We start from the raw sequence: 22596 nt of genomic DNA on the forward strand, positions 1-22596 counted from the left end.
GGTGCCTGCACCACGGTGCCCTGAGAAGTGGGGTCGGGTAGACTGACTGCAGAGCCTGCCCTGGGTGTCACCTGAAGCCCACGGCCTGCAGGAAGCAGAGTCAAGTGTGAGCATGGACAGACCTCCCAGCTGGCCATGGAGCTCAGGCCCCAGACAAGTCCAGGCAGCCCCTTGACCACACTTTAAAACACACCAGGTCCACTCTCCCAGGAGAAAGCCTCAACAGGCTCCAGGGTGAAGGAGGAAGATCCCCACAGGAGTGACCGCGGGGGAGGGGGAGGGGGGCCTCCTACCAGATTCCATGAATGTGGCTGAGTCGAAGGACAGCCTCTGAGGCCCAGTGCTCGGGCAGCTCTCCAGCTTGACTTCCGACTGGACTTCGTAGCTGTGGAAGGGGTCATCTTCCTCCTCGGGGTCCAGTTTCCTCAGCCTGCAGGACACACCCAAGTCACAGAAGCCACGCCACACATCTGACCCCTGAATTCTTGCTATTCACTCGTTGCCATGGCAGAGTCAGGAAGGCTTCTAGGGGCGGGGGAGAGCGAGCATGCTGACCCTGGAGGGGCGGGCCAAGCAGACGCAGCCGCCTCCCACCACCCCTCCCAGCCCCCGAAAGTGGGTGTGAGTGCACGGGGACCTGAGTGCGTTGCCTCCAGCTCCAGAACCCGCTCATCCCTGAGGGCCCGGAAGTGTCTGTCTTCCAAAAATGCACGAGTCCAGGTTGCTGCCCTCAGGAAGTCCCAGGGCAGGAGAACAAGAAGCACCCGAGGCCCCAGTCCAGGGAGAGCTGCGCGGTGGTCACCGGCACGATGTTATGGGAAAACAGGAGGTGCCGGAGGGCGGCAGTGGAGGAGAAACGGGGTGGGGGGAGCAGGCAGGAAGTTGGTGAGTCGGCAAATCAGAGAAGCGTGACTGTACCTGGGCGGCAAGAACTTCAGCAGAAGCTCCTGGAAGTCTACTTTCTCCTCCTTTTTGCACTTGGTGTTCCGGACGCGGGCAGACCGCCGCTTCGCTGTCTCCCCGTTCTCTTCCGGAATTTTCTTCCGCTTCACTCCCTTCTTGGCTTTATCTCCCGCAGACAGGTCGCCTTCACAGAGAGTGCGAGTTGCCGTCACACGGGGCAGAGGACTGACTGCACACAGGCGCGGGTCCCTCAGCCTCCGCCCGCTTGCTTCCTCTCTATCGTCTTCAACATCCAAGCCATGTCCCACCTCCTCCTGAACAGCACCCTGAGCAAGGTTACTTTCAATCCCCACACCCTGCTCAAATCCGCGGAGCCCACAGCAGATCTCCAGACCACTCTCCGTGGCTACAGAACACCGGTCTCAAGCCAAGCGTTCCCCGCCCCGCCTTCACCCCGGTGGCTGCAGGGGCCTCTGTGGCCTCGCGGATGAGCCTGGGAGGGGGCAGAGCAAGTAGCAGTCACACTGACTCCACCCACTGTCCAGCCTGAGCACCGGACGAAGCCATGTGAGTGAATCACGTGAATTAAACAGAAAGCAGAGGAGTCATGTGTGACTAAGTTAAAAAGGTAGAAACAGCTGCACGTGTGTTCATTCAGAAGCTTTTTTCCGTGACACAGAAAATCAACGAAAGGCCTGGGAGTTTTTGTCTGAAATGTTTTACGATTCCAACAGCAATAAAAATTGGAAGGTGTGGTATGGTATGATGTATCTACCCATCCATCCATTCACAACGATTCTAGCACGTGCGGTGGGGACTTTGCCGACCCCTTGTTAAGGTGGAGAACTCGGGCTGTTGGGGCGGCGGTGCTGAGCGCTGTGGAGCAGAACCAGCAGAGGGACCTGCGGCTCACAGCCCAGCAGGAAGAGCAGCCTTTCTGCCAGGACTCGGCCGGGGCTGAGGGCCCGGGAGCTGCATCCTGAGCCCCGGCCGTCCCTGCAGAGGGGGCCCCCGAGGAGCAGCCCCCAGAGCAGGCGGAGAGGCTCTCCTGCAGTCCAGCGCCTCTTGCTTACACCTCAGACCGGGAGGATGAGCAGGACCTGTCCCTCTGAGAGACCCAAACAGCCCAAGATCATTCCTGCCCAGCAAACCGGTCTCCCCAGAAGCCAGCCCGGGGGTGCTCACCCAGGGGGACGCCGGTCTCCAGCAGGCCGGGGCTGTGCAGCGGGAAGCTGGCTGTGGCCACGGGGGAGTAGGCGAGCACGGGCTCCGCCACGGTCACAGAGGAGCTGGCACTGACGGGGCTGGGCGGGACTGCGCTGACCGGCGCCACCACCACCGCGGACACCGGAGGGCGGCTGGGGTCCTGGTAGTCAGACAGGTCTACCCTCTTGCCGAGGCTGGGCCGTGGTGGCTCGCAGGTGGTGAGGTGGTTGTACATGGCCAGCAGACTCTCTCCCAGGCACTTCCAGCTGCAGAGAGACGGTAGCGCCGCGGTCACCACCTCCCGAGGGCAGGGAGAGCTGTCATGGTTCTGTGGTCGCCGTTACGGACAAAATCTTGAGTCTAACACAGCTGAGGGGGAGCAGCTGGGGCAGGGGCGGGGCCTAGCAACCCCTGCCCCCCCTTCACCCCATCAGAAGCCCTGTAGCATCTCAGCCTCAGGCCACTCAGACTCACTGACTCACCTGAAAAGCTCCTTCCCCACAAGTCAGACCTTTAAAACATGTGACAGTTCTCTGCTGCCACCATCTGGGATTTAGACTGGGCCTCCCTGGAGAGGCCCCACTATTTCTTGTGGGTCAGAGAGTAGTCTACACGCCTCCAGCCGTCTGTCAATGTGCCCCAGCTCCACCCACGCCACAGCCTGGAGTCAGGCTCTCACCCTTGTGCAAGGCCCACCAGCCGACCCAGCATCCCCAGAGGCACGGACCACCTACGTGAGAAAGGGGATGGGCTGCACCAGCTTCAGGTCCGGCTCCTTCTCCCGCACCGTCAGCGCCTGCCTCTTCCTCCGCAGCCCCAGGGCCTCATCTATGATGGCCTGCGTCTCCGCCGCGCTCACCGACACATCATGGATCGACATGTCACTAATCGCACAGCATGTAAGACAGGGAGAGATTTCAATGTTACACACCAGAGCCGACGCTGACATTTTACAGGCAGGGATGCGGTAAGTGAACACCCTTTAATCCATATTAACTCTTTCTACAAATAAAATAACCACTTGAGTCTGGCCTCCGAAGCAGTAATTAGCATTCCGAGTGCCCACATACACCAGACGTGACTAATACCCGTTGTTCCTTCTGCAATTTGAAACTGAGCAAAGGGTTTTCATTTGTATTAGCAGTATCAGAGTGATGTCAGAAAAACCACAGGAAAATCAAATCTTGCCCTTTAATTATTTGTGAAAAAATGTTAAAGAATTTAACGAGACCATCCTGCCCATCCCAACAAAAAGTCATCAGCCAGCCAAGCTCGCCAAAGTCTACGGTGTCTCCAAAGGACAGCAAGAGCGGGGCTCTGGGGCCTCAGGAGCCCTTCCACAGGCACACCTCCGCCTGCGGGGACCCAGCAGGCCCGGCCCTCCCACCCAGACTGTCTTGACGCCTCCCAGCAGGGCTCCACCACAGAGCCACCTGGGTAAGGACTGACCTGCTTTCTCTCTCTCCAAAGGTCATGCCCCTCAGGACAGATGTGAACCAGAGACAGTCTTACAAGGGACAGACTGAGCTCAATAACCTCCACGACCACCACCAGCTGAGTTCCAGGCCCAGGAAACACCAGAGGGTGGAGAAGCTGGCGCAGCGGGAGGCCGCGGGAGGGAGGCGGGGGGGGGGGGGGGGGAGGCCGTGGGAGGGAGGCCACGGAAGGGACGCCGCAGAAGGGAGGCCGCGGGAGGGAGGCAGCCAGAGCCTGGAAAGCTGCTGAGAGGTGGCCTGAGAACTGGAACATGAAGGAGGTGCGACCGCACAACACGTGGAGAGGTGGGAAGATGGCGTCCAGGTGAGAGCAAAGTGGGAGCCAGGTGCAGGGACAGGACAGAGCACGAGGGGACCAGGCCTAGACCCTCCCAGGGACCTGAGACAGGTCTCCTCCTGGGCAATGCGATCGAGCGTGGGTTTGCCCTGGAGGCCAGGCAGGGCGGTACAGAATCAGAGGTGTGTCTGTGACAATGAACTTGGGCAACACCAGGAGCAAAATCCCAGAAAGAGGAAAAGCAAGTGTCAAGGAGGCCTGGTGGTCATCAGCCTGCCGCAAGCAGCCAGAGAAGAGCTGGCGATGCCAGGAGCTGGCAGGGGAAGAGGGACCGGGAGGAGGCAGCAGCCAGCCGGGAGGCTGTGCTGAGACGGGGCGCACAGCTGAGGAGCACACAAGGCAGACCACCCCAGTTCCCCAGGGGCTGATGAGGGAAAGAAGTGCAGGGGCCTGTCCCCCAGGAGGTGCGCGCGCCTCCTGACCTTCACCAGCTGCTCGGGAGGGAAAGAGGGGGCGCAGCCCAGGAAGGCACGAGGCAGGACCTACCATTTAAGGAACATTCGGAGGGAGTCTTTCCGGAGACAAGGCTGCTCCTCAAATATCTTCTCCTTGAGGACCAGCCCCTTGCTGTAGCGGCAGTCCTTCTCCAGCGCTTTGCAGATGAAGTACAGACAGGCTGCAGGCACACAGACAGTTACGACGCTGATGCGCACCCTAAGTGCCGCCTGCCAGTTCTAGCAGGAACATGTTCCTGCTCTGGGATCGAAGAAACGCATAGCAAGCAATCACAGACCCCATTTCAACGGACTCAATCAGGAAATACTTCTGAAAATAATGCTACCCACAGTAGAGGGGCCACAAACAAAGGGACTGGGTGCTGCTGGGCCCGGCCTGCAGCACACTGGTCAGCCCTGCTCAGAGCGCTCCTGGACAGCCACCCTCTATTCTGGCCTCAGAGAGCACCCAGGGGAGGCTGGCCCCCTGGGAGGCCCGGAACCCCCACGGCCAGAGCACTTCCAGCGCCGGCCTCAGGGCCCGTCCGTGCCAGGGCAGGTGTTCTCCGCAGAGCAGAGGGCAGGCTGAGAGCAGGGAGCGGAAGCAACTGAAGGCAGCCGGGGGCTCTGTCCACAGAGATCGTCCCTGGAGCCCTGCTGCTCTGCAAAGGCAGGGAGCTCTCCGGCACCAGAAAAGTCAAGCTGCGGCTGCCAGGCCCTCTGTCAGCAAGTCCCAGGAGCAGGCTCCGGCACAGAAGGGCACATGCAGGGATGAAAGGAGACGCAGCGGTAAAACCCTGCGAGAGCATGTTACTCCCTTAATACGCTCGATAAATTTCAACTGAGAAAGACAAGCAGAATGAAGCAGAAATGCAAACACATCTCCATTCTCCCCGACAGTCAGGCAAAAAGACCTGCAGTGTTAACCTGGGCTTCCTCTCACCCAAGCCACCCTCCCTCCGCTGTCCCCAAAACACAGTGCCTGGGAGAAAGTGTCACAGCCCGACTCACTCGTATAGTCGCTGAGGGTGTACAGGACAGTGATGAGGTTGTCCAGGCAGGGCCAATGGTCAGGGTTGCACCGCAGCCCCTCTTCAAAAGCATGGCGAGCCAGGGGCACCCGGATGAGCCTCAGGGCCACGTGTCCGATCTTATACCAGAGGTTGACATCCGTGGAGTCCAGCATGACAGCCTGGAGGCGGCACAAGCAGGGGACGCACACACTCGTCAGCTCTTTCACCGAGCCGGTGCCTGTGGTGGCGGGAGGGGCAAGCGCCGGCCTCGCCACTCTAACTACCCAGGAACATGGCAAATAGAAACGACAGGGACCAATTTACCGAATTCAGAACATGTTCCTTTTTAAAAATATGTTTTTATTGATTTTTAGAGAGAGAGGAAGGGAGAGGGAGAGAGAGATGGAAACATCATCGATCCACCACCTCCTGCACGGCCCCTACTAGGGATCCAGCCCGTAACCTGGGCAAATGCCCTGACTAGGAATCCAACTGGTGACCTCTTGGTTCATGGGTTGACACTCAACCACTGGCCAGGCCCAGAACATACTCCTGATATATTCTGTCACTCTCAACACCTGTATTTCTCACATATTTGACAGAAGTGAAAGTGAAAGAAGTAAAACTAAAAGAAAATATAAGCGCTCTAGCCGGTTTGGCTCAGTGGATAGAGCATTGGTCCGCAGGCTGAAGGGTCCCAGGTTCAATCCCAGTCAAGGGCACATACCATGGTTGATGGCTTCATCCCCAGCCCTGGTCGTGGCACATGCAGGACTCTCTCTCTCTCTCTCTCTCTCTCTCTCTCTCTCTCTCTCTGTTTCTCTCTCTCTCTTCCTCCCTCCCTTTAACCTTCCCCCCTTCCCTCTTTTCCATTCTCTCTGAAAATCAAAGGACAAATAGATTCAGGTGAGGATTAACAAATAAATAGACAAATAAATTCTTTTCAGCCAATAAGACCACAACCTCACCCCCTCCACCGAGAACTTTCAAAAACACCCAGGGCAGTGAGCAGGGCCCAAGCCGCACCTCCAAGTAGAACTCCATGGCCGTGTCCAGGTCCTCCCGCTGGGCGGCCAGCTGGGCCAGGTTCTTATACGTGGAATATTTCAGCATCAGCCCCGGGTGCTTCAGCCCTTCTTTCTCATCACCAGATGGGACTGCCTGGGAGCAAAACCAACAGGAACGGTGACACGAGGCCCCAAAGCCCAGCGGGCAGGCGCAGGACACTGGCTTCCGGCTGGCCGCTGCCATCCTCCCCTATAGAGTGAAAGCGCTGCACCCATGTTCTCAGAGGAACCCTCGCACTGGACACACAGAGAAGAAAGGCCAGATGACCCCGAGGCAGTCTGCGGGCAGCCTGGGCACCAAGAGACACAGGGGAACTCTCCCACCGCTGCCGCCAGGCCTGAGGGTTCAAGTCTGGACGGACACACTTCTGGCATCAGTAAGCCAGCCAGTGGGTCCCCAGAGCAGGTTTGAAGAGGGGGGAGGAGCGTGTGAGGGGACCACCTGGGGACAGCAGGCAGGGCCTCGCGCTTCCCAGGCAGGAGGTGCCAGGCGGCCAGCAGCCCGCACGGCCTACAGGTCCCACAGCGGGAAGAGCACGGCGACAGGAGTCGGGAGGCTGAGCTCCAGGCTCTGGGACTTGTCACTGGTCCACGACAAGTTACTTGACTCTGAAGTCAGTGTCCCGAGAAGCGCTGTAACGTAAGGACAAGAATTCCTGCCCTAAATACCAAAAGTGAAATGAGCCCAAAGAGCATCAAGATTGTTGCCCTGGCCGGTTTGGCTCAGTGGATAGAGCGTTGGCCTGCGGACTCAGGAGTCCCAGGTTCGATTCCAGCCAGGGGCATGTGCCTTGGTTGCGGGCACATCCTCAGTGGGGGGTATGCAGGAGGCAGCTGATCGATGTTTCTCTCTCATCGATGTTTCTAACTCTCTGTCCCTCTCCCTTCCTCTCTGTGAAAAATCAATAAAAAAAAAAAAAAAAGGTTGTCCACGTGCTTTACGTGAAAAGTTCTGACAACTCTTAGAGAACATGGCTTCTGAGAAACCAGATTAGAAACCTATCGCTCTAAGCACAGCACTTGAGCACGTTTCTCACACAGACACTGGCTGCACCAAGCAGCTTCCAGGGCGAGCCCACCCCCAGCCTTGTCTGGGGACAGGCCATGTGCTCACATCCTTCTTCAGGCTGAGAACAGGCAAGTCCCCAGGAACCTTCAGGAAGGACCCCTTGACTAATCCTACCCTAGAGCTCTTAAGAGTCCCATCAAAAACACTGAAAAGCTCAAAACCAAGCCTCATTCGCTATTTTCTGCTGTCGTCTGGCTGACAAGCCGCCCCCCACCTCCCTGACCGAGTGGCTGTGAGGACTAAGAACAGTGACCGCGGACACTTCAGGCTCTGAACCCTGCCCCAAGCACCATCCCACGTGCCTCACTGGGCTCACCCAACCCTCCCAGCCACCCACTCACCAGGGAAGCTGAGGGGCAGGGAGGGGAAACCATGTGTCCAAGGTCACCCAGCCAAGAGCGGGAGGGCAGAGGGCAGCCAGGGTGCCTGGCTCCAGGGCCTGCTCGGGCCGGCTGGCGCCTCACCTCCCGCAGCAGGCGCGCCTCCAGCAGCTCATGGTAGGCCTTGGCGGACTCCTCAAACTGGTCATGTTTTTGCAGATCCAGGGCCTTGTGATACAAGGCAAAAGCCTCTGCTTCCTGCAGACAAAGACACGAGATGTTTTCATGGAGCACAAAAGTTGTCTTTTTTATGCCAACATGTATGTAACGAGGGCTGCAGGCGAGGCCCTGTTAACTGCCCGCTGTGCCCTCTGTCGTGAAAGCAACCCTAACACGCCCACCTCCCGGATCTCGTCCCCTCGAGTCCCAGGAAGGGCACATCCGAACGGTGTAAAGCGGGGGCCAGGTCCGCCTGCAGGGGAGGGCCAAGCCTTACACACCTGCGCCTCCTTCGTCTGGGTTTTGTGGCTCTTGAAGCTTCCTTCATGGTCATCCTCAACCGTGGAGCTGGCGTTTAAGGCCGCAATGCGAATCTAGAGACGGAGGGTCAAGGAAAGATGAGATGTCACTTGTCTTTTCAACAACCCACAATGCATACAGCTCTGCTCCATAACCTATTCTGCCTTGGCAGCTATGGCTCGCAGGATATGGACCACAAAGAATAAGCCATCATCTGGTTTAAAAAAAAAGTGCTAGATTAGAGGGACATCTGTAATACCTTCAACAATAAACATCAATTTTTTTTTAAAATATATTTTATTGATTTTTTGCAGAGAGGAAGGGAGAGAGATAGAGAGTTAGAAACATCGATGAGAGAGAAACATCGATCAGCTGCCTCCTGCACATCCCCCACTGGGGAAGTGCCCGCAACCCAGGTACATGCCCTTGACCGGAATCGAACCCAGGACCTTTCAGTCCTCAGGCCAATGCTCTATCCACTGAGCCACACCGGTCTCGGCAACAATAAACATCAATTTTAAAAAAGAAGCGTTGGCTAGGACAGGGCCCAGGGCTACGCTAGGCCGCTCTTACTAGCTGCTGTTCTTACTGAAGGCTAAAATGCAGCGGAGTATCTGCAGACCGCTATAGACTGAACAGCTCGACAGGAACTCAACTCAGACACGCAGCCCACGGCAAAGAATGCGTCATTAATGGAGCAAACAGTGCGGAGAGCGGTGGCCCCGCCGCCCGTGGGGAGAGCTCTGGATACGGACCCTGCGTCCTGTACCCTGCACTTGCTGCCGCCGTCAGACCACCCAGGGCAAGGCCGCTCGCTCTGGAACAGAGCGCCCCAGGCAGTGAGCCCTTTGAGTTCAGTAACAGAAGGGCCGGACGTGGCTGGGGGTCATACCAACCTGTCAGGGAGCGTGTCCTGGGCACTGTCCACTGCAAAGGGAACACAGCCGGGGACACCCAGCAACGACCCAGCACAGAGGGAGACCCAGGAACTGGAATAACAGGTCCCAACAAAATGGGTTACCTCGCCCTTTCTAGCAGCCACGAGGAGGCCTGCGAGCGAGCCGCTCCAACAGAAGGGCAAGATTCACACCTCGAATGTACCGGCAGCGGCAGCGGGAGGAAGGCTGCCCACAGGGACAGCCTCAGGAAAACGCCCCCCTCCAGCAGAACAGCCAGCACCGTCCTCACCATGCTCGGAGCTTCAGCCGCCGCCCGGCACTGCTTCCCATCACCCGCGGAGGCCACACCAGTCACCAGGCTCCTGGACAGAGGACAAAGGACAGAGGGGCCCATGAAGAGCCTAGAATGTCACAATGCAGGGGCCCCCCAGGAACCAGCCCCCACGGGCCTCTGGGCACTCAGGCTGGTGGCCGACCGCCTGGGAAGGGCTGTGTGTGCTGCCACACCGGGAGCCCCTCGGCCCCCCAGCTTGAGCGTGCGCCCCTGCCAGGCAAGGCGCCAAGTGCCAGAACAAGGAATTGAGACCAACTCCTGCCCCCAGGCCTCACTCACTGCTCAGCAGAGGCAATGGATCTATCAAATTTTTTTTTTTTTCAAAAGTTGACTGAAGTAAAGAGAAACAGCAACATCGAGGAGTGGAGAAGAACAATTCATTCACAGGGATCCTGAAAGGTTGAGTGGAGGGAACTTGTGTTAGCCTCAAGGGAGGGACCACATGGCAGGGAGAACAGGGTGGCAGACAAGCGAGAGCCAGCAAGGGGCCTGACCCTGGCCAACGTGGCTCAGTGGTTGAGCAACGACCTATGAACCAGGAGGTCATGATTCGATTCCTGGTCAGGGCACATGCCCGGGTTGCAGGCTCGATCCCCAGTAGGGGGCGAGCAGGAGGCAGCCCATCCATGATTCTCTCTCATCCTTGATGTTTCTATCTCCCTCTCCCTCTCCCTTCCTCTCTGAAATCAGTAAAAACATATTTTAAAAAATAAAATATGCCCTGACTGGTTTGGCTCAGTGGATAGAGCATTGGCCTGCGGACTCGGGGGTCCCGTGTTCGATTCCAGTTAAGGGCATGTACCTCGATGGCGGGCACATCCCTAGTGGGGGATGTGCAGGAGGCAGCTGATCCATCTTTCTCTCTCATGGATGTTTCTAACTCTCTATCCCTCTCCCTTCCTCTCTGTAAAAATATCAATAAAATATATATATTTAAAAAATAAAAATAAAATAAATAGATATACTTGTATAAGTCAAATCACTATGCTGTATACCTTAAACTTACATAGTGCTATATGTCAATTATATCTCAATAAAACTGGAGAATTTTTTAATATTTTAAAAATCAGAAAAAGACAACTGATAAATTGGCAGAATATTTGAAAGATATACCAAGGACGAAGAGCTAATATTCCTAATATATGAAGAGCTCTTAAAAACTTAGAGACACAGCATTATTCACAATAGCCAAAAAGTTAAAGCAACCCAAATGTCTATTGACAGATGAATGGATAAATAAAATGTGATATATATATATATATATATATGGAATATTATTCAGCCTTAAAAAGGAAACATATTCTGACACATGCTACAACGTGGATGAAACTTACATTAAGTGACATAAGCCATTCACAAAAAGACAAAACTATACTAATCCATTTATATGAGGTACTTAGAATAGGCAAATTCATAGCGACAGAAAGTAGAATGGTGGTTGCCAAGGGCTGGGAGAAGGGAAGATGGGGAGTCAGTGTTTAATGGAGACAGAGATTTGTTTGGGACAATAAAAAAAGCTCAGGAGATGGTGGTGGTGGCGTCGGCACAACAGCGTGGAGGCGCTTAATACCATGAGGCGGTGCACTTAAACAACAGTTAAAATGGCACGTTTCAAGTAAAGTATACTTTACCGCAATTTTTAAAAATATATTTTATTAATTTCAGAGAGAGGAAGGGCGGAGAGAAACATCCATGATGAGAATCATTGACTGGCTGCCTCCTGCACGCCCCCTACTGGGCACCAAGCTCCAAGCCTGGGCACGTGCCTGACCTGACCAGGAAACCAACCCTGACCTCCTGGGTCAATGAGTTCACGTTCAACCACTGAGCCTCATACAAACAATGCACCAAAAAAGACATGCAGCTGGCTCTCTCAAACATAGGAAGATCTGTTCAAACACACGGACTAGAGAAATGAAACTTTGAACAGTACTGGGACCCACTCATCCATCACCCGGCGGAGGTGAAAGTAGGACAGCAGCGCCCTCTGCTGGGGAGGCTGCGGGCTCCTTCTCACACTGGCGGGGGGGGGGGGGGGGGGGTAATGCAACGGGGTCCAAGCCCTCTGGAGGGAGAACCGGACAAAATGACAGATGCCGCTGTCTTTCAACCAAATGCCAGCCGTCCCACTCCGAGAGCCCACCCTGCAGGTGTACCTCCAACAACGGGGAATAATATGCACATAGGCACTGCTGCACTGTCATCGCGAGACACGGAAAACTACCTAGATGGCCACAGCTAGTTGCGTGGGTGAATACACTAGACTACAGCCACGCAATGAAGTCACAGGTGCTGCTATAAAAATTATTGAGGCCCTAGGTAGGCGGACTCGGGTTCGATCCCCAATCAGGGCACCTGCCCAGGTGGCGAGTTCCATCCCCAGGAGGGGGCGTGCAGGAGGCAGCCGATCCATGATTCCCTCTCATCATTGATGTTTCTCTCTCCCTCTCTCTCCCTTCCTCCATAACAATATATTTTTAAAAAGAAAAGTAATTAATGAGGGCATGCGAATAGCAGCTTTATTCGTAATAACCGAAAAGTGGAAACAAACCCGATGCCAACTGATGAACAGATCAAGCAAATGTGGTCTCTCCAACAACGGAGTATTAGTCGGCGATGAAAAGGAAGGAACGGCCCACACCTGGGTGAGCCCTGAAACCATGAAGCTGGCCAGTCCCGGGCCACGTGGTACCTGACCCCACTTATACGAAATGCTCGGAACAGGAAGCCCTATTTAGACAGGTAGGATCTTGTTCTATTTGCAACCAAAGTTTGCACCCTCCAAGGAAACCAGGCTGAGGATGTCTCGGTGCTAGCCGCAGACGCCGGCCATCCCACGCGATGACCGGTAGTGACCTGGCCCCGAGGAGCGCAGTGGCTCCCACAGCCGTCCGCGCCGACACCTGCGAGCGCCCACGAGGCCGGTCAACCTTCTCCGCCCGCAGTCGGGCTGCCCCGCCCCCGGCCTCGGTTTCCACCCCGGTCCACGGCGGCGCCAGCACTCACCTCGCGGGGCTGCGGCCAAGGTGAGGAGGAAGGACGCCGGTCCGGGGTGCTTAGCGCCGGGCTTTGCCCCCGGCAGACGCCGAATCAGTGGTGGCCCCAGTTGTGGTCACTGGGAACCACTCTCGCGGCCGGAGCCCGTCCCGGGCTCACCCAGGGCGGCGGCCGGAGCCGGGAAACGGCCCGCGAGGCGGCCGAGAGCTCCGGCCTCGTCGCTCCCGCACTCCGGCCTCCGCTTCCTCCACTGTGGGCGCTGGGGCTGCCAGGAGCCCCTCGCGTCCGCACCAGCCTCGGCCCCGCGCCCGCCGCCCCTCGGGTTCGCGCCCCCGCCCCGGCCCCGGCTCGGGAGAGCCGCACCCCCACCCCCGAGGCCGCCCCGCAACGCGCCGCCCGGGAATTCACCGGGCGTCTCCACGGCAACAGCCTGTCCGCCCAGACCCCCGCGCCGGCCCGCCGGTCGCGCGCCTGACAACAAGACGCATGCCCATTGGCTGCGCTGCCGGCTCAGCCAGCCAATCCACGAGGGCGCACGCGCCGCGCGCCTGCCGGCGGCTGGTTAAAAGCGCCGGCGCTCGGTGGTGGCCGGTCCTGAGTCCCGGCCTCGGCTTCGGTTGTCGGGTGTTTGGGGCCTGGAGCGCCAGCCCGCGGCGGGACCTCGGCCCCAGCACTTGCAAATACCTGCGAGGCGCCGAGCCCCGCGCCTGGCCCCAGCGGCCGCTAAGTGACGGGAGGTGCTATTCCTACAACCTGGGGCAGGAGTTTTGAAGGCAACGGAGCCCGGCCGGTGTGGCTCAGTGGTGGAGCATGGACCTATGAACCAGGAGGTCACGGTTCCATGCCCGGTCCCGGTAGGGGGTGTGCATGAGGCAGTGGATCCGTGATTTTCTCATCGTTGATGTTTCTCTCCCCCTCTCCCTTCCTCTCGGAAATATACATATTTTTAAAATGAAGGCAACAGAAACCTGAAACACTTAAGAAGGAACCAGGGAGCCAAAACCGGTTTGGCTCAGTGGATAGAGCGTCGGCCTGCGGACTGAAAGGTACCGGGTTCGATTCCGGTCAAGGGCATGTACCAGGGTTGCGGGCACATCCCCAGTGGGAGATGTGCAGGAGGCAGCTGATCGATGTTTCTCTCTTATCGATGTTTCTAACTCTCTATCTCTCTCCCTTCCTCTCTGTAAAAAATCAATAAAATATATATTTAAAAAAAAAAAAAAAAAAAAGAAGGAACCAGGGGAGGAAGAGCATTCCCCTTACCTGTCATCTCTTCTGAAAAGGAGTGGAAGCCCCCAAAATAGATACAACCAACCGCTGAAACAAGGAAAAAAGAAACCAAGATCCGGTGAACAAGCAGCCAGGGAGGGGTCCACAGGATTTCAGAGCCCAAAGAGGGTCCAGGTGGGAGGGCGTCTGACCAGGTCTCCGGCTGAGAGAGGGTCCTCTCTGGGGAGCTGAGTGTTTGGGGGGAGGGCTTCACACTGGCTGAAATGCACAGCTCCTGAGTCCGAGAATTCCTTACATAGGAGTGAACGGTAGGCTTTCTCTTTGACACCCAAAGACAGTCAAATCATGAAGAATTCAGTCACTTCAGTACAATAAAGTGTTACTGATATCCAGGATTTACAAAAATAATGAAGTCACCAACCTTTTATAAATTTTCTTTATTGATTTTAGAGAGAGAAGGCAGAGAGAAACATCCCTTTGTTGTTCCACTTATTTATGCACTGTTTTTTTTAATTTATTTTTATTAATTTAAGAGAGGAAGGAAGAGGGAGAGAGAAACAATGAGAGAGAATTCATGGATTGGCTGCCTCCTGCACCCCCCCCACTGGGGATCGAGCCAGCAACCTGGGCATCTGCCCTTGACCGGAATCGAACCTGGGACCCTTTAGTCTGCAGGTCAATGCTCTATCCACTGAGCCAAACCGATAGGGCTAAGCATTCTTGCTGGAGAAGGGGGAGGAGCCAGTCCCACCCTCCCACACCCCCCTGCAGAAAACAGGTGACATCACCTCACCAGAGTGGTGCTAAGAGATTTAAGGTGGAGAGGCCAGATAGGAGGCTGCTGTTTCAGCCTTAGGTCCTGACAAAGTTAGGCCTGAATCCCTCCTTGGGCACTTCACTCATTCATTCACACTCAACCTATGTTCCCTGAACCATCTGGGAAGCAAGACACCCGTGTAGGTAAAAGGAATGAGTACAGAAACAGTTGGGCAGGTTGCCAAAGGAAGGAACTCCAAGCTCTAGCTTTTATACATATATATGTATGTATTTTTTTTAATTGATTTCAGAGAGGAAGGGAGAGAGAAACATCAATGATGAGAATCATTGATCGGCTGCCTCCTGCACGCCCCCTACCGGGGATGGAGCCAGCAACCTGGCATGTGCCCTTCACCAGAATTGAACCTGGGACCCTTCAGTCCGCAGGCCAACGCTCTATCCACTGAGCCAAACGGCTAGGGCCCATCTTCCAATTTGCGCAGCCTAAGTACAACCCATGATACAGCAACCCTGAAGGTAGGAGCCACCCCACCTCATAAGCCAACCCCCCTGCCCGGATGAACAGGATGCCTTGGTCAGGAAAGGAAGCCATGTTTGAAAGACGAAGCTCTCTTCATTTATTTGGCTGAGGATGGGGAAGAAGAGGACTGTGAGGTCACAGGCGTATCTGCAGGTGGGGGTGCCGGAAGCCGGTATCCACCAGGCCCTCCCTCTGCCAGACCACCTCTCCGGAAGAGGCGGCTGCTCACAGATGCCCTGGGTGTACTCTGCCGATCACAGAAAGGTCATAACCGTCCCTTTCTTGCCAATCTGCCAGGGCTCCAGGGGGAAAAAGCGGATAAGTATCCTTCAGGGGACAGAGGAAAAAAGATGTCATCAGCTCCCTGGCCAAGGCCTCATATTCTAAGACCCCCCTCGCCAGGCATTCATTCCCACCACGGGGTCCCCCGCCAGGCTGCCCTGGCCCACCAGGTAGATGCTGCGAGCTGGCTCACCCCCTTATGTTCTCCCTCCAACAGGGCGGTCGGTATGTATGTCAGGGGCGGGATGGTGGCTGCAGGGCGGTGTGGCTCACCCAGAACTACACTCACAGCCAGAACTTCCTTCAGTTCCCCTAACACCCCAAAGGTGAGCCCCCCGGACCCCCAGGCGCTACACCTTTCTGGGCAAGGTGAGGCATTTGCTTGCCCCCCACCCCCTTTAGGAGAGACCCTGACGTGGGTCACAGTCCGCCCCCCCACCCCCGGGGGGCTCAGCAGCCCCGGGCGTGTCCGCTCCCGGCCCCGACGCACCGGTCCTGGCCCAGCTGCAGCTCCTTCGTGAGGAACTCGAAGAACCGGGCGCTGTGGTCCCGGTTCTGCTCCGCCGTGCCCACCACTCCGATGGAGGAGACCTTCAGCTGCGCGCAGGGATCGGCCAAGCCGCCCACCGCCATGGCCAGGCCGGGCCGCACCGTTACGCTCACGCGCTGCGGGGACACAGGGTTTCTCCTGGAGCCGGCGCGGGCCAGGCTCGCGCCGAGGATCCCGCGGGGTCAGGGCTGGGGGGCGGGAGGGGGGCGCGCGCGAGGTGGTGGAGAGCGAGAAGTCGGCGCTCCGTGGGGGGCCCTGGGAGGCGGAGTCCCTATGGGGGAGTCGGGGCGTGGACCGAGCGCGCCCCCAGCCCCGGGGAGCTCCCCCGGCCCACGCTCACGTCCTCGGGTTTGCCCAGGATGGCGGCGGTGGCTGCGCAGAGCCGCTTCTCCAGCCCCGCGGGCACGCGGGCAGCGGGCAGGTTGGTGTCCAGCTCCACGAAGGGCATGTCGGGCGGGAGGACTGCGCGGCGCCGGCGGAGACGGGCTTAGCAGCCGCGGGGTGTCCCCTAGACCCCGACTAGGAGGCGGGGCGGGGCGCGGGAAGCGGGCTCCTCATTGGCTCTGCGGGCACGCAGCGCCTCCCGATTGGCTGCCTAGGCTGCACCTCCCGCCTCAGCAGAAAACCTTGGTGGACTCTGACCCAGATTTCCGGAAGTCCTTTTTTAAAATATTTTTTAAAAATATATTTGTCCTGTTGATTTCAGAGAGGAAGGGAGAGAGAAACATCAATGATGAGAGTCATGGACCGGCTGCCTCCTGCACGCCCGGCACTGGGGATGGAGCCCACAACCCGGGCCTGTGCCCCGACCCGGAGTCCAACCGCGACCTCCGGGTGCCAGGTGGAGGAGGGTCATCCACTGAGCCAAGCAGGCTGGGCTGGGAGGTCCTATTGTCCGGCCCTCCCCCCGGTGTCACCCCACTCTGTCATTGGCAGAACCATGGCCCCGCCCCCCGCCCCAGCCCCGCCCCCGCTCCAGCCACACTGACCTCCTCTCCGCTTCCGGTGGTTTTCCAGAGCTGCGGTCCTGCTCTCTCTCCCTTTACTAGTAGATGGAGGGCTGTACACCCCCCCCCAACCACCCCCCCCCACACACACACACACCTGTAGGGGCCTTCCCCAGGATCAACCCTGGTAACGTTACTTCCTCATGGAGAATTTGAAATTTTTTTAATGCATTGCCACCACTTCAAAGTTAGGCAACTTCACATTTGGTGTGATAATCTGCACTGCACTTGATCAGGAGACCTGGTGACACCCGTGGGTGACACGTGGGGCTGGGCAAGGAGGCTCAGGTTTGGGGAATCCCTGCCAGGCCTGGACATCTGTCAGTGTGTCCAGCAGGGGATGGGAGCCAGGTCGCAGGAGAATTACCAGCAACGTTTATGGTACTTTATTCTTCTTAATTCTCACCCAGCTACATGCTTTTTTAGAGAGAAATATCACTGTGAGAGGGAAACATTGGTTGCCTCCCGCACGCACCTGACCAGGAATGGGACCCACAATCTGGGCATGTGCCCTGACCAGGAATGGAACCCAGGACAAAGCTCCAACCAACTGAGCTACACTGGCCAAGGCTATGACACCTCATGTTTTTATAGGCAAAACAAAGGGTGTTACTTAAAACATGGAAATCTGTTGGTGTGACTGACCATGGCACTGTCATCAGTGTTTCGAAGCTGGCTGAATTGTAGATGAAAATATAAGTGAGCCTGACGGATGTGGCTCAGGGGCTGAGCGTCGATTTATGAACCAGGAGGTCAGGGTTCGATTGCCAGTCAGGGCACAGGCACAGGTTGCCGGCTCGATCCCCAGTGGGGGGCGTGCAGGAGGCAGCCGATCCATGATTCTCTCTCATCATCGATGTTTCTCTCTCTCCCTCTCCCTTCCTCTCTGCAATCAGTAAAAATATATATTTTAAAAATAATAAATAAAGCTCATTCCAGAGGTCTCCTGCCAGTTGGAGTGGAAGGGGCAAGCGTGGAGTAAGTAGACAAACAAGAGGAGGAGCGTGGGCTTGATGCTGGAGGGATCTCGAGAACAGAGATTGTGCGGGTGCCTTGCTCAGGCCAAGGAGAGGGGCAGCTCCATCTCTTTATTTTGACACCAGTCTCCACATGGGCTGCAGGCCCGCCCCTCCTCACTACAACAAAACCTGCACCAAGGGCTTCAGCTTGTCCTTCATGGCAGTGTCCACTGGCGGCAGGTCCTTGGCCTTCATGACCACCTCGTGGGCCTCCTGGAAGAGGTCCTCCCCGACCGCCGCCTCCACGCGCTGGCGCCAGGCCGCCAGCTTGGGGCGGGTTTTGAAGACGTGGTAGCCGGCGCTGACAGGCTGAGGGGAGAGGGAGCTGTAAGGCGGCTGACCTGGTTTAGGGACCCACCAGGTGGACTTCGCTCCTCTGCCCCCTGTGTGAAAGGCTGGGGGTCCCCTCCCAGGAGACACTGAGAAAGGCCTGGATATCCCTGCAGGGCGGGGTTTTAAAGTCCCATTTTACAGATGAGGACACTGAGACACAGGAGGAAGTAACATGCCCTGGGTCAGCAGCCAGGAAGGGCAGCGTGAGCTGGTACACTGGCTCCCTCCCGGGCACCCCACGCCCCATGGGCCACGCCCCCCCCGGGCACTCACGTGCATCAGCTCTGTGATGGCCACCAAGTCGGCCACCGAGATGCAGGGCCCTGCGAGGAAGTCATCGTCCTTCAGGAACTTGTCCTCAAGCAGCTGCAGGCACCTGTCCAGCTCGGCCAGAGTAGATGCCAAGGTCTCGGGGGGCACCCGTTCGCCAAGGAACACAGGGAGCATCATCTGGTGGGGGGCAGGCAGGAGCGGGCTGAGGTTCCGCCCAAAGCCCAGCCTAGCTTCTCCTTGCTCCCCCCCCGTTCCTTTCCACCCACAGCCACCACCACCGGCCCAGGCCTCATCTCCCCCTCACACAAGGCCAGCCTCCACCCTCCCTAGATGCTCACAAGGCCGCTGGGAGAGCCCTCTGCAACCTCAGGCTGCCCGTCCCTTCTCGCTGCAGCAAGCCTTCCGGGGCTCCCACTGTCCTCCCACAAAGGCCTCACCACCAGCCCCACTGGTGCAGCTGCCACCCGCTCCCCCTCCCTCCACCTCCCACCCCACTCAGACTTCTCACAGGGGCATGCGCCTGGGACTCGCTCTGGAATATGGTTCCAGAGCCCATTCCTGCGTCGTGTGCTTGGGTGGGGCCTGAGACTCGGCATGTCCATGAGCTCCCAGGGGCCGCTGACGCTCCTGGTCTGCGGACCAGCCTTTTGGGGAGCAAAGCTCTACACTCGCTCTACTTGACTTCTCTCCGTTCTGCACGGAGAGGCTCCTGCCCCCTCCAGCTTGAGTGGGCTCCTCGCCAGCCCCTAGCAGCTCAAGGAGGACTCTTTCTTAACAATATCTTTGCTGATTTCAGAGAGGAGGGGAGAGGGAGGATAGAAACATCAATGATGAGAATCATCAGCTGCCTCCTGCACGCCCCACACTGGGGATGGAGCCCAAAACCCAGGCCTGTGCCCTGACCGGGAATCGAACCATGACCTCCTTGGTTCCTAGGTAGACATTTAACCGCTGAGCCATGCCGGCCGGGCTGAACAGAATGTTTTAAACAGAAGGCGCCATCCCCTGAGGACCCAGGCAGGGTCCCTGCCCCCAGGCTCACCTTCTGCCACATGACCAGGGAGCAGCTGCTCCGCAGAGCCGTGTGCTGCCATGCCAAGTACTCGTCCACACGGGCGCAGGCTTCCAGGTCCTGGGGGTACCAGTGGTCAGGGGCCTCATACTTCCGGCTAAGATACAGCAGGATGGCCACACTGGGAGGGACAGCAGGGGCGGGGAGAGGTCCCAGTCACTTCTCAGCTACTCTCCAGGGGCCAGGCCCTGGGTGGGATAGGCCTCGGCTCCTGGCATGTGTGTCCCCATGTGGGCGACGCATTTCACCATCTCCAGGTGCAGAGTAGGAGTGTGAGGCTCAGAGAGGTTAGGGGATTTCCCCAAGGTCACACAGCGCTACGCTGAGCTATCCTATCATCTGAACTAAGGGCACAAAGTAAAACAACAAAAACGTAACGGGATTTCAGAAGAGGGGTGTGTGCTCAGAGAAAGCGCCCTCAAAAAGGGGGGCACCCAGATGGGCCCTGAGGGTGAGAGCCACTCACCCAGCACCCAGCAGCACCCAGTACCACTCCCCAGCTTAGTCAAACCATGGACACAACAGGAGCAATGCCAGGTGCCCCTCCCAGCCCTGGCATCTCCGCCCATTTCAAGCCACTCTCCATCCTGGGGCGGGCACAGCTGCTCACGGAACATAAACCATGTCCCAAGCTATCGGCAGTGGGCACACAGGGGGCCAGCCCCCCAAGGCCATGCAGCAGTTCAGGGGCCATTACCTCTCGGCCAGGGTGAAGTCCCCATCCTTCAAGGCTGGCACCTTCCTCAGGGGGTTCACCTGGGCAAAGTCATCGCTGTTGTGCTGACCTACGGGAGAGAGCAGTGAGGCAGGGGGGGAGCCTGAACCCTCCGAGGTCTCTGGCCACGCCCACCCAGCAGCCAGAATCTTTCTTTTTTTAAAAAAAATATTTTTTTATTAATTTCAGAGAGGAAGAGAGAGGGAGAGAGAAACATCAATGATGAGAGAGAATCATCGACCAGCTGCCTCCTGCACGCCCCCCACTGGGGATGGAGCCCGCAACCCCGGCGTGTGCCTTGACCAGGAATTGAACGGTGACCTCCTGGTTCATAGGTCAATGCTCAACCACTGAGCCACACCGGCCGGACCATCCAGGATCTTTCTGAGGCCCCTATCCAGGCGGGGCACCAGGGAAGAGGCCACCCTACTGTCCCCTGACCCTCCCAGAGGGCCACCACCACTCCTGTGTCACCTCCTTGCACCTGGGCCAAGCAGCACCGTGGCTCAGCCCCGGGAGGAAGATGACGCACATCCCTGTAGCCAGCCGATTCCATCCACGTCAGGCACTGCGGCCTGCCCCCCGCGATCCCCCTGCCTATGCAGGCCGCGTGAACTGTGCAGAGCCCCGAGCGGGGCCATACCTGTTTCCAGCCCTCAGCCGGTCCTTGGTCCCACCCGGGCCCCTGACCCCGTCACCCAGCCTCCCACAGCTCAGCTCTTCTTCCTTTCCTGAGCCAGATGCCCAAGGCTCCCTCCCCAGTGGGGGTTCCCAGGCCTGACTCGATGCTGCATGCCCCCCCTCCCCCGGGCCCTGCCAGTGCTGAAGCTACAGCAGTACAGGGGCGTGGAGTCAGGGCCCCGTGCCCTTCTCCGGAGTGGACAGGATCGCTCCGACCCAGGCTCCCTCCAGAAACCGCCTGTGTGCCCAGCCCGGGAAGGGCTGCAAAGGCAGAGCAGGGTGGCAGCGTAGCAGGCCGGGGCACCAAAGACGAAAGGTGGGCAGGCGCAGCCCAGCAGGGGCCCCCCTCAGGGCCTGCCCAGGGGGCTCTGGATCTGGAGCTTGCCCTACTGTCCCGGTCCAGTCCCGTCCCCTCTGCTGGATTCTGTAAATGTGGAGGGGAGACCCGCAGGGGTGGGGAGGAGCAAAGAAGAGACCAGATGGGGTAGAACCACCCTCTCCTCCCAGCAGGTGGGGCATAAAGGAGGAAGCAGTTGTCTTCTCCACCTCGGGGTGTGGAGGTCCAGGGGCACTCACTCCACTTCCCCACCCCCACCCCAAACCCTATGGCCTCTACCTGCCTCGCTCCCTCTTAACCTATATTTTAAAGAATATTTCGTTTTCACTAGACAAAGGTTGAGGCTCTTTAAAAATACACAACTGATGCTGGGCCAGCGTGGCTCTGGTGGAGCATCCGCTGTGAACCAGGAGGTTACAGTTCATTCTGGGTCAGGGCACAGGCCCGGGTTGCAGGCTCGATCCCCAGCGCGGAGCGTGCAGAAGGCAGACGATCCATGATTCTCTCTCCTCATTGATGTTTCTCTCTCTCTCTCCCTCCTCTCCCTTCCTCTCTCAAATCAATAAAAAAAAATACGCAAGTGATAACCGGTGCGATATTTCTGCGCTGCAGAGTCTGTCTGCCTGTCTGTCCGCACCCCGCCCTGCGCCTCGCCCACCTTTGAGCACCTCCACGGTGCGCAGCTCGAAGGGGACGCCGATCTTCTTGGCGAAGATGTAGACGGCGCGGCAGGGCTGGCACAGCAGGTCCAGGTAGAGCTCCAGGCCCATGAAGAGGGCGGCAGGCCGACCAACGAGAGGGAGGCGGACCCGGGGAACCCGGCCAGGACGCGAACCGCCGGCTGAAACCGCCGGACGCACGGGAGCCCGCGCGCAGCCCCGGCCCGAGCCCGCCGCGCCCTCCTCGCCTATTGGGTGGCTCGGGTAACTGCGGGCCAATCAGCGGCGCCCGCACCTCCCACCTTCTCCCTCGGGGGTCTGGGCTGGGGTCTGGGGCCAGGTCACCCCCCTTCCCTGGACCTCAGCGTCTTCCTTTGTCCAATGGACAGGGGGGATGATAATGGGAAACAGACGGGAAGGGCGCCCCAGCCCTGACCCGGACCCAGGGAGGAGGCTGAGAGAGGAAGGGAGTCCGAGCCGCTGAGAACACTAGGGAGGAGAGAAAGGGGGTGCGCCGTGCCAGGGGGGAGGCTGGGGCGCCTGGATC

The 22596-nt window shown here is 57.9% G+C and overlaps 3 protein-coding genes across 3 annotated transcripts in view; all 3 read right to left on the bottom strand.

The window, feature by feature from the left end:
* The window catches only part of CABIN1 (calcineurin binding protein 1), a gene marked incomplete at its 5' end in the record, with an annotated part of 78185 nt that extends 66384 nt beyond the window's left edge, over nucleotides 1-11801 (bottom strand). The window contains 11 exons of the mRNA XM_081113749.1: nucleotides 294-430; nucleotides 919-1087; nucleotides 2089-2375; nucleotides 2844-2993; nucleotides 4429-4558; nucleotides 5388-5568; nucleotides 6416-6550; nucleotides 7990-8103; nucleotides 8346-8438; nucleotides 9466-9625; nucleotides 11728-11801. Coding sequence (XP_080969875.1) covers nucleotides 294-430; nucleotides 919-1087; nucleotides 2089-2375; nucleotides 2844-2993; nucleotides 4429-4558; nucleotides 5388-5568; nucleotides 6416-6550; nucleotides 7990-8103; nucleotides 8346-8438; nucleotides 9466-9625; nucleotides 11728-11801 — 1630 coding nt within the window. The remainder of the gene's footprint in view (nucleotides 1-293; nucleotides 431-918; nucleotides 1088-2088; nucleotides 2376-2843; nucleotides 2994-4428; nucleotides 4559-5387; nucleotides 5569-6415; nucleotides 6551-7989; nucleotides 8104-8345; nucleotides 8439-9465; nucleotides 9626-11727) is intronic.
* Nucleotides 11802-15194: 3393 nt separating this feature from the next.
* On the bottom strand, nucleotides 15195-16862 carry DDT (D-dopachrome tautomerase). The gene is made up of 3 exons (XM_081113765.1): nucleotides 16294-16862; nucleotides 15894-16069; nucleotides 15195-15448 (listed from the first exon to the last, which is right to left on the bottom strand). Exons 1-3 carry the CDS (start codon nucleotides 16399-16401, stop codon nucleotides 15376-15378), a joined length of 357 nt encoding a protein of 118 aa, XP_080969891.1. The 5' UTR covers nucleotides 16402-16862; the 3' UTR covers nucleotides 15195-15375.
* Nucleotides 16863-18096: 1234 nt separating this feature from the next.
* LOC308535328 (glutathione S-transferase theta-3-like) lies at nucleotides 18097-22160 on the bottom strand (the record flags this gene model as incomplete). The annotated part of the gene is made up of 5 exons (XM_081114175.1): nucleotides 18097-18288; nucleotides 18586-18762; nucleotides 19628-19778; nucleotides 20355-20442; nucleotides 22049-22160. 5 exons carry the CDS (start codon nucleotides 22158-22160, stop codon nucleotides 18097-18099), a joined length of 720 nt encoding a protein of 239 aa, XP_080970301.1.
* Nucleotides 22161-22596: the final 436 nt, after the last annotated feature.

The sequence above is a fragment of the Myotis nattereri genome (assembly GCF_964212035.1).
Source record: "Myotis nattereri genome assembly, chromosome: 19".
Taxonomy (NCBI): Eukaryota; Metazoa; Chordata; class Mammalia; order Chiroptera; family Vespertilionidae; genus Myotis; species Myotis nattereri.